The sequence below is a fragment of the Myotis nattereri genome (genome assembly GCF_964212035.1).
Source record: "Myotis nattereri genome assembly, chromosome: 4".
Lineage (NCBI taxonomy): Eukaryota > Metazoa > Chordata > Mammalia > Chiroptera > Vespertilionidae > Myotis > Myotis nattereri.
In genome coordinates, this window is record NC_138079.1 from 99,440,790 (window position 1) to 99,451,737 (window position 10,948).

The 10,948-nt window shown below is 48.4% G+C and overlaps 1 protein-coding gene across 1 annotated transcript in view; it reads left to right on the forward strand.

The window, feature by feature from the left end:
- The window catches only part of LOC308518239 (coronin-7), a 57,611-nt gene extending 51,706 nt beyond the window's left edge, over positions 1 to 5,905 (forward strand). Inside the window, exons 17-28 of the mRNA XM_081089860.1 lie at positions 151 to 259; positions 369 to 455; positions 542 to 684; positions 757 to 861; positions 938 to 1,023; positions 1,783 to 1,924; positions 2,028 to 2,117; positions 3,880 to 3,996; positions 4,229 to 4,364; positions 4,788 to 4,879; positions 5,080 to 5,166; positions 5,283 to 5,905. Coding sequence (XP_080945986.1) covers positions 151 to 259; positions 369 to 455; positions 542 to 684; positions 757 to 861; positions 938 to 1,023; positions 1,783 to 1,924; positions 2,028 to 2,117; positions 3,880 to 3,996; positions 4,229 to 4,364; positions 4,788 to 4,879; positions 5,080 to 5,166; positions 5,283 to 5,288 — 1,200 coding nt within the window. The 3' untranslated portion in view covers positions 5,289 to 5,905. The remainder of the gene's footprint in view (positions 1 to 150; positions 260 to 368; positions 456 to 541; positions 685 to 756; positions 862 to 937; positions 1,024 to 1,782; positions 1,925 to 2,027; positions 2,118 to 3,879; positions 3,997 to 4,228; positions 4,365 to 4,787; positions 4,880 to 5,079; positions 5,167 to 5,282) is intronic.
- Positions 5,906 to 10,948: the final 5,043 nt, after the last annotated feature.

Below are 10,948 nucleotides of genomic sequence, written 5' to 3' on the forward strand. Positions count from 1 at the left end.
TAAGACTCAAAGCACAAGGTGGGTAAGGCAAAGAGCTTGGGCCACCCAGCAGTGGGGCATCGGCTACAGGGGGTGGGGACCCAGGCATGCTGTTTGCCTTGCAGCCCTGCCTGTTACTAATGGTACTTGGGGTGGGGGCACCTCCCACAGCTTCAGAAGCCTGGCCGCCTGCCTGACACAGCACTGCCCACCCTTCAGAATGGGACAGCCGTGACCGATCTGGCCTGGGACCCCTTTGACCCCCACCGCCTTGCCGTGGGTAAAGAGGCTGGGTGCTGGGCTTGAGGGACGGTCCCAGGGTCTTGAAGAGGAGCAGGGGGAGCCTGGGTGTCTTGGGCCCAGCAGTGGTGAGCCTTTGCTTTCTGCAGCTGGGGAGGACGCCAGGATTCGTCTGTGGCGGGTGCCCCCAGAGGGCCTAGTGGAGGTGCTTACTACGCCGGAGGCTGTGCTGACAGGTCAGGTGGGCCCTGGTAGGGCAGGGGGCGGAGGGACAAGCAGTGGCTCCTAAGGAGTTCAGTATCACCCCATGCCTTGTCCTCAGGTCACACAGAGAAGATCTACTCTCTGCGCTTCCACCCCCTGGCGGCCGACCTACTGGCCTCTTCTTCCTATGACCTTACCATTCGCATCTGGGACCTTCAGGCTGGAGTTGAACGGTTAAAGCTGCAGGGCCACTGGGACCAGGTAGGATAGCTGTGGGGGCAAGCGCCAGCCACAGGGCAAGAGACCACCTCTCACCTCCCTATCTGCCCCCAGATATTTGGCCTGGCGTGGAGTCCTAATGGGCAGCAGCTGGCCTCTGTCTGCAAGGATGGATGCTTGCGGGTCTATGAGCCCCGGAGTAGCCCTGAGCCCCTGCAGGTAAGCAAGATGGGATGGGGGCAGTCCTCAGGCCCATTGGGGGCCTGGCTGACCCTCATGTGCTGTATTCCAACAGGAAGGCCCAGGGCCTGAGGGGGCCCGTGGAGCCCGCATTGTCTGGGTGTGTGATGGTCACTGTCTGCTGGTGTCTGGCTTTGACAGGTGAGGACTGAGGAGCTATCATACCTATTTCCAGACTTCAGGAGCCACTTGTGTCTCCCTCTCCCAGACACACATACACCTGTCAGGCATGCAGAAGCTGTTTTCACCCATCACTTACTGGATGGATGGATGGATGGATGGATGGGAGGGAGATAGGGATGTGGGAAGGGAGGGAATAGTGAGTCAGCTGGGGGCCCAGAGGGATGAAAGCTGGGAACTAGTTGAAACACACTAAACAGAAGCAAGCCTACTGGGAGGGCCAAGGATTGGGCATTTGTCACTTAGGAGGAGGGATCAGGGAGAGCCTCCTAAGGGAGGTGTAGCAGGGAACTGGGTCACAAAGGAGCTAGTAACCAGAGGATATCAAGTGTGGGTGGAAAGACCAGGAAGCTGACCAGCCTGGCTGGAGCAGAGGGCAGGAAACAGACCCTGGGGAGAAAAATCTAGACTTATTGGGCCACAGTGGCCATGGGACAGGTATCAGGGCCCGGACTGCTGAGGAGCGTTGGAGGGCAGTGAGGGTTGGGGGGAGTAGTTAGGGAAGAGGGGTTGAGGCAGGCGACAAGTTAGGACACTATTGCATTAGGCCAGACCACTAATTCTAACGGCTGGATCAAAAAAGAGGATAGGCAGGGGCCACTCCTCTGGCCCTGAAGCCCCCAGCTTGACAAGATTAGGGTCTTTGTTGGAGTCCCTGCCTCATGCCCCTCCAGCAATATGAACCTGTTTCTGCACCCCCCACCCCCCAACCCGCTGTAGCCGAAGTGAGCGCCAGCTACTCCTGTACTCAGCCAAGGCCCTGGCTGGTGGCCCCTTGGCAGTGCTGGGGTTGGACGTGGCTCCTTCCACCCTGTTGCCCAACTATGACCCAGACACCAGCTTGGTGCTACTCACGGGCAAGGTAAGCAGGGTGCACAGGTGCGGGGCAGGGGCCAGATGAGAGGAGATTGGGTGAAGACAGCTTTAGCTGACCACCTCACTCTTCCCTCTATCACCCCCTCCAGGGTGACACCCGAGTGTTTTTGTACGAGCTGCTCCCTGAGGCCCCTTTCTTCCTGGAGTGTAACAGCTTCACTTCGCCTGACCCCCACAAGGTGAGCCCTGAAATGCCATTTACCCGGTCCTATATGGCTCCCCCGCCCTCTCATGGCCATCTGGGGAAATGCAGGGGGCGTGTCAGGTGTTCTCAGCAGCTCCCAGCAGCTGGTGGTTAAACTCAACCATGATTGGAAGTTAAACTATATAAGGTTAAGTTATATGAGCCTTCAAATAAGTTACTAAAAATGAAGGCAAGCCATCGAACATACTGTCCAACCTATGAGGGAAGTCGGGGGGTGAGGGGGTAAGAGATTAAGCAAAGGACTTGTATGCATGCATATGAGCATAACCAATGGACACAGACAGCAGGGGAGTGAGGGCATGTGCTGGGGGGTGGGAGCAGCTGAGGAGAGGTCAATGTGGGGGAAAGGGAGACCCATGTAATACTTTAAACAATAAAGAATTAAAATTAGCCCTAACTGGTTTGGCTCAGTGGATAGAGCATCAGCCTGCGGACTAAGGGGTCCCAGGTTTGATTCCGGTCAAGGGCATATACCTTGGTTGCGGGCATATCCCCAGTGGGGAGTGTGCAGGAAGCAGCTGAATTGATGTTACTCTCTCATCGATGTTTCTAACTATCCCTCTCCCTTCCTCTGTAAACAGTCAATAAAATATATTTTTTTAAAAAGAATTCAAATTAAAAATATAAATAAATAAATAAAAGCAAGCAAGCTCTGGCCGGTGTGGCTCAGTTGGTTGGAGTATCGTCCTGTATACCGAAAGGTTGGGGGTTCGATCCCCAGTTGGGGCACATATGGAAGGCAACAAATAGATGTTTCTCTCTCTCTCTCTCTCTCTCTCTCTCTCTCTCTCTCTCTCCCTCTCCCTCTCTCTCTCTCTCTCTCTCTCTCTCTCTCTCTTTCTCCCTCCCTCCCCCCTTTCTCTATCTCACCTGGGGCTCAGTGGTTGAGCATCGACCTATGAACCTGGAGGTCATGGTTCGATTCCTGGTCAGGGCACATGCTCCATTGATTGTGGGCTTGATCCCCAGTGGGGAGGGTGCAGGAGGCAGTCAATTGATGAGTCTCTCATCATTGATTTTTCTCTCTCTCTCTCCCTCTCCTTTCTCTCTGAGGTCAATGAGATATATGAAGGCATATATGAAGGCAATAAAGCCCTAGCCAGTTTGGTTCAGTGTATAGAGCGTCAGCCTGTGGACCAAAGGGTCCCAGGTTCGATTCCAGTCAAGGGCACGTACCTTGGTTGCAGGCTCCTCCCTGGCCCAGGCCCTGGTCAGGATCCATGCAGAAGGCAACCAGTCGATGTGTTTCTCTCACATCAATGTTCCTCTCTGTCTTTCGCTTTCTTGTCCCTAAAAATCAATGGGAAAATATCCTTGGGTGAAGATTAACAAAACAAAACAAAAATGAAGGCAATAAATACTCAATTTATCATTTCCTAATTATTTTACCTGACTTTATTATCTTTTGTGCCATTGAGGTTATTTACATTTGTCAGAGCTGTCCAATGGAAAGTACTATATGATGGTATGCTACTGTACATTCCTTCCCACATCTGTATGCAACAAGTCAATGAAATCAGCCATGGCAGTAGTTTTCAAACCATGGGAATAGGCAATGAATCAGGGCGTTTTCCTCCAGAGAGCCAGTTGTTAAACATGTAACAGCCCTGACTGATCTGTCCAGAAATGGGCCTTGGTCCTGGTGCTCCTAAGTGAGGAGTACTGGCACCCTGGGGGTCGGTGCCCAGCTGTGAGCTCTGGGCCCCAGACCCAGCTTGACTCCCCTACCCCCTCAGGGCTTTGTACTCCTGCCCAAGACAGAGTGTGATGTGCGCGAAGTAGAGTTTGCCCGATGCCTGCGGCTTCGCCAGACCTCCCTGGAGCCCGTTGCCTTCCGGTTGCCCAGAGTCAGGGTGAGGATGGGGGCCCAGTATGCCAACACCCAGCCCCTTTCTGGGGCTTTGGGGCTTGAGTGGCCCTTCCCAAAACTGCCCCCCTCACTACTTTTTGGGGCACCTGTTCCCTTACCCTGCTGAGATTCTGAAACTCATAGAAACTCCAAACTGGAGCCCTTCCCCATGCATGGCAGTGTGCACTGGGCCTCTGGTCAGTGCCTCTGGGCAGCCTCTTCCTCCCTCCCTGCAGAAAGAATTCTTCCAGGATGATGTGTTCCCAGACACAGCCATGAGCTGGGAGCCTGTGCTCAGTGCCAAAGACTGGCTGGGAGGTGCTAACGGACAGCCCCGGCTTCTCAGCCTGCAGCCCCCTGGCATGACCCCAGGTCAGAAGAGGGACTGGGGTGGGTAGGAAGCAGGGAGTGGGTCGGGGTTAGAGAAAGGGGCAGAAGACAGATCCTCTGTCCCTGCTGGCATGCAGAAACCTCTGGTGCTCCTAAGGATGGGATGGCTGTGTCTCCAGGCTCAGTCACTAAACCACTGGAGGGCAGGGTCCAGAGTCTATGTTGCCATCACAAGTCCCCACCCCCAATACATGCACACTCACATACTCACATACTCACATACTCATGCTTGCACACAGCCTAGTGTTCAGGGCAGGCCTTATGAATAGAGGGTTGAGTAGTTGTTAATGCCACCTCTGGGGGTCTCTGCCACAGAATCCCCTAGGTGGCTGGTTCCAAAGGTTGGGCAAAGATCCCCCACTGAAGGGACTCTTATGCCTGATGCTTGTCCTTGCCCCGCCCCAGTGAGCCAGGCCCCCCGGGAAGCTCCTGTCCGGAGGGCCCCATCCTCAGCACTCTACCTGGAAGAAAAGTCAGACCAGCAGAAGAAGGAAGAGGTAGGCACAGGAGAGGGCTGGCCGTGGGGAGGGGATGGGGTCCCCTTAGTTGCCCTTCAGTTCTCTAGCCTGACCCACATTGGGCAAAGTAGAACAAAATGCCTCTTTCACAATCTTGATGGGGTTCAAAGTGGGGTCCGACATTCTTGGGGTCAGAGGTCCTATTCCCTTCCCACCTCTTCTCCTGTCCACTGTCCCAGCTGCTGAGTGCCATGGTGGCAAAGCTAGGGAATCGCGAGGACCCGCTCCCCCAGGACTCCTTCGAAGGTGTGGACGAGGACGAGTGGGTGAGTGAATTAGTGGGCCTGGCATCCCATCCCTCCCTACTCACCCCTGCAGCATGTGCCACCTCCCTTCTCCACACCTTCTCAACTCCCACCCACTCTTTCCTTTATCTCTCCAGGACTAGTCTGCCTACCAAGCCACCACTGGCCTCACCTGCCGTTGCCACCTCCTAGAACCACCTAGTGCCCCTGCACACCTCATATCTTACCCTCAAACTGGAAGGCACCTTTTGTCTCTGGCATAACTCATCCCAGAACCCTGGCTTTCTTTGGGCCTTGAGCACTTCCATGCCCTCCAGGCCTTGCTAAAACACCCGTGGATTGTCTGCACCTCTGCTTTCTCTGGTACTGCCAACTTCTCAGCTGCCTGCTAGCATGTGGAGCCAGAGTCATGGGGGTGGAATGAGTATGGGGGTCAGTAGCATGTCCCTGAGCAAGCCCTGGAATCCCGGTTTCCCTACTCGGACATGGGCTGCTTTCGCAGAGCACCTTCAGTTATATGCCACCTCATCTTGCCTGCTGGCCCAATTCTGGTCAATGGCCTTTGGGGGCTGGCCCCCTGCCAGACCATTTGGAGCAGCACCAGCCTCAGGGGTCTGGGACAGTCACCCTGCTCCCCAGGCTTGAAGCCAGGAGAAGCAGGCATCACAGGCTCATGGCCTGTTAAGGGAGTGTGAGCCCCACAGGGGCTGGCCTGCACATGCCTGGGATATTTTCAGCAATTAAACTTTTCTAAGCTTGCCACCTCTTGTGCTGCTGTGGTCTCTGGGATGGCTGGGAAGGGAAGGGGACAGGAGTATAGGTGAGGGTTCCCTCTGGTCCCAGGCTCCATTGTGCTCCTGAGGCCGTTTCCAGCATGCTCAAAAGTGCATTCATTCATCCAACACAGAGGTATCCAACAATGCTCTGGATGGTAGATACTGTAAAACAGATGGGGGTGACATGAGCTTCTCAATGTACTTAGCATAGTCTTATTATGTAGGGGAGCCAGATTGTGTGCAAGTAAGCAAATAGAGAGCCATAAAGAAGATAAATGATGTTGAAGAGAGTGACTGGGATGCAGGCGAAAGAGTTTTTAGGGTCTGGGAAGGTGACATTTAAGAAGAGAGCTAAGACCCAAAAGCTGAGAAGCCACAGAGAGAGCCATGAAAATGTTTCAGACAAAGGGAAGGATGGCCTGGGTGCTGAGGGAAGAAAGAATTTGGAGAGCTGGACGAAAGGAAAGAAGGGCGGTGGTCCATAACGTAGCACAAAGCAGCCTGTCTTTCATTCATTCAACAAACATTTGGTGCCTTCCAGGTGCTGAACTTCCAGAGTGGAGTAAAGAGATAAACGTTGTCCACCAGGAATCTACATTCTAGTGGGAGGAAAGATTATAAACAAAAATAAAAATAAGTGAATAATATAATATGGTAAAAGATGATAATGTAACCAAACCCAAGTTTGGCTGCTTGCCACCGCAAAAACCAAACTCTAGACAGGTGCTAGTGAAGAGGGAAAGAGGTATCATTCAAGTGCTGGTCATGTGAGGAGATGGAGGACTGTTGTCACAAAGCCCATCTCAACATCTCAGTGTAGGCAGGGTTATTGTTTTTTGTTTTGGTGTTTGTTTGTTTTTAAATATGTTTTCATTGATTTTAGAGAAAGAGGAAGGAATAGGGAGAGAGAAAGAGAAATATTGATTGACTGCCTCCTGCACCCCCCCCACTGGGGGTGATCAAGCCCACAACCCAGGTGCACTGGTAACCTCTTGGTGCATGGGATGATGCTCAACCAACTGAGCCACACTGGCCAGGGCCAGGCAGAGGCTTTTATAAGGAGGGAGAGGCAAAGCATAACAAAGAAATCAAGGGAAGGGAGTTGAAAAGTTCTCTCCTTGCAGTCCAGTCCATTCCAATAAGGACCTCAAAACTGGTCAAGTGATGGTCTAGTGCAGTGGTCGTCAAACTGCAGCTTGCAAGCCACATACGGCTCTTTGGCCCCTTGAGTGTGTCTCTTCCACAAAATGCCAACTTCTGTGCATGGGCCATGAAGTTTCAATCGCACTGTACGTGCTCACCCACATGTATTTTGTGGAAGAGCCACACTCAAGGGGCCAAAGAGCCGTGTGTGGCTTGCGAGCCGAAGTTTGCCAACCACGGGTTTAGTGCAGTGGTTCTCAACCTTCTGGCCCTTTAAATACAGTTCCTCATGTTGTGACCCAACCATGAAATTATTTTCGTTGCTACTTCATAACTGTACTGTTGCTACTCTTATGAATCATAATGTAAATATCTGATATGCAGGATGGTCTTAGGCGACCCCTGTGAAAGGGTTGTTCGACCACCAAAGGGGTCGCGACCCACAGGTTAAGAACCGCTGGTCTAGTGTGTGTGTGTCATTCTGGTCTTCATCATCCTGGTTTTTTGTCCTTCTGGTTCTATGTTTGAAGATCAGCAGAACACCCAGACCTGGCCCTAGCAGGTTTGGCTCAGTGGATAGAGCGTCGGCCTGCAAACTGAAGAGTCCCAGTTTCGATTCCAGTCAAGGGCACATGCCCAGGTTGCAGGCTGGATCCCCAGTCGGGGTGTGCAGGAGGTAGCCAGTCAATGATGCTCTCTCAACATTGATATTTCTATCTTTCTCTCCCTCTCCCTTCCTCTCTGAAAATCAATAAACATATTTTTTTAAAAAGAATTTTTTAAAAAGTTAAAATTAAATTTTAAAAAAATCCCAGACCTAGGATGACTCAAGGTCAGAGTCTGTATCTTCTGAAGTTAGTTCCTAGGATTCGTATACAAATATGCTGTTTATCTACAAGCTACACATTAAAGTCAGCATTTACAGAAACAATGTCAAAAGAATAGTGGGGTAGGTTATAATTTTCCATTGTTACAGTTCCCCACTGTCAATTTTTTTTCCATTTCCATGGAAGTTAGGGAAGTTGTAGACAAAATATTTCAGAAAACTAGAAAAATTCAGGATCCAGTCTAGTTCATAAGTGAAAAAGAAAATTTTACAATTAACTGAACTAGAGTCTAATATTCATAACTGTGTATTATAGGTTCTATTGAAATATATCTTTTCTCCTAAAATCACCCTCATTTTTATCAAAGAGCCAAATTAAGACTAACTCATTTACTATATTAAGTCCAGTTTCAATTTGGCCTGATGGTTTGCATAAACACAATAGGAATAGCAATTGATCATATAGGTTTTTTAAATCTGCTTTGCTGGAATCTCACAAGAAAGTTTCCTCAGGACAAAGAAGCCAAGTCACACAGTTGCCATAAGGCTTTTCCTGCAACACCTATAGGTTTGGGTAAATTCCTCAAGTTCTTGAAGTCCCCAAAATGTCTTGAGGTTCTTTTCTTGCCATCTGCCAGGAAAGCAATCTGTCCCTTACCTGGAAAGACTGCCATGAACCATATATATAAGCAAGGTACCAGGCCATTTTTCCGAGGGGCTTTTATAGGCTTCAGAGTCAATCTTCATTCCTTAAAGCCTTTTTGCTGATATCCAGAGTCTAGGCTTGTCTTTCTCAAACTCAACATTCCAGTCAAAGTCTTGATTAAGAAAACAATAATTGGGCCGAAACCGGTTTGGCTCAGTGGATAGAGCATCGGCCTGTGGACTGAAGGGTCCCAGGTTCGATTCCGGTCGGGGGCATGTACCTTGGTTGCGGGCACATCTCCAGTAGGAGATGTGCAGGAAGCAGCTGATTGATGTTTCTCTCTCATCAATGTTTCTAACTATCTCTCTCCCTTCCTGTCTGTAAAAAATCAATAAAATATATTAAAAAAAAAGAAAATAATTGGGAATTGGCTTTATGTGTCCTGTTATTAAAAAAATCAGATTTCTATTGGGTTCATACAAATAAATATATTGCCATGAAAATAATAATACTCATTAAGAGTTTTTAAATTCTGGAAGAATAAATAGGGAGAAAAATATAAATGCTTTAATATTGCTTATCAAGGTACAATTTACCAGTTTGCTCTAAGAAAACAAATGTTTTTAAAAATCAATATTGTCAATAGTCTTCATAAGAATAATAATTAGCTTCTGTTTATTCAGTCCCATAATTAATTTTTGTTTATCCTGATTATTTTCCAATATTTCTATAAATCCAGTTATTCCTTAAGAGTTCTATAAATTTTATTATTTTAACAATATGATCTGGAACTTTTTTGTCCAAAATTCATACATTGAAATAAGTTAGAAGATGTAACGTTTTTGCAAATGCATCAGAGTAATACAATGACTATCTCTAAATGACAAAAAATACTTAAAATACCATGGTTATAGATCTGATTACAATGCAGTTTATTTTATAACAACATTTGAAGATAACACTCAGAATTACAAATGAAAGTATATCAGACTAAGAAATCAATTAATTTGTTCCCCACTGTCAATTGTACCTGGGTTTCCTGTGTGGAAGTTACAGTTGGTTTTGAAAAATATAAGGGAGCTTCCTGGCCTTTTCACTTAATAAAATTATTATTCCCTGTCATCAGGGCATGTGCCCAGGTTTCGGACTCAATCCCCCAGTGGGGGATGTGCAGAAGGCAGCGAATCAGTGATTTTCTCATCATTGATGTTTCTATCTTTCCCACTCCCTTCCTCTCTGAAATCAATAAAAATATTTTTTCAAAAAAGAATGGAGGTTTTAGTCAGACACAACAGGCCACATATAATATGATACCATTTACATGAAACTTCCAAAACACAAGTCCACCGAGACAGAATAGATTCGTGGTCACCAAGGGTAGGGGGAAATGGGGAGTGACTGCTAATGGTGAGGTTTTTTGGTGGGGGCGGGCAGGGAAGGTGGATGATGAAAATGTAACTGTGAATATACTAAAAAGCACTGGCCCTAGCCAGTTTGGCTCAGCTGATAGAGCCTCGGCTTGCAGAGAGAAGGGTCCCGGGTTCCATTCCGGTCAGGGGCATGTGCCTCGCTTGTAGGCTCCTTCAGGGCCCTGGTTGGTGCGAGTGCAGGAGGCAGCCAATGTGTTTCTCTCACATCGATGTTTCTGTCTTTCCCTCTCTCTTCCACTCTCTCTAAAAATCAATGGGAAAATATCCTCCGGTGAGGATTAAGAAAAAATAAAAAGCATTGAATTGTACATTGAAAAAAGATGAATTGCCCTAACTGGTTTGGCTCAGTGGATAGAGCATCGGCCTGTGGACTGAAGGGTCCCAGGTTCGATTCCGGTCAAGGGCATGTACCTTGGTGCAGGCACATTCCCATTAGGGATGTGCAGGAGGCAGCTGATCGATGTTTCTCTCTCATTGATGTTTCTAACTCTCCATCCCTCTCCCTTCTTCTCTGTAAAAATCAATAAAATATATTTTAAAATAAAATAAAATATAAAAGATGAATTGGTCCTGGCTGGTTTGGCTCAATGGATACAGTGTCGGCCTGCAGACTGAAGGGTCCCAGGTTCGATTCTGGTCAAGGGCGCAGGCCCCGGTTCTGGGCTGGGTCCCCCGTGGGAGTCCTGCCCATCAGTGATTCTCTCTCATCACTGTTGTTTCTATCTCTCTCCCTTCCTCTCTGAAATCAATAAAAATATATATTTAAAAAAGATGAATTGTATATGTGAATTACATCTCAATAAATCAGTTATTAAAAAACGGCCTCATTGAGAAGGTGACATTTGAGCAAAGAACTGAAGGAGGGAATGAGCCCTATTTTGAAGTTTTCTCTTTTCTTAAATATTTGTGAGAAGTTGGTATCAAACTCCTTATGTTCGGGTGATGTGTATTTATTGCTTATCTTTTAGTACCACATCTTTTG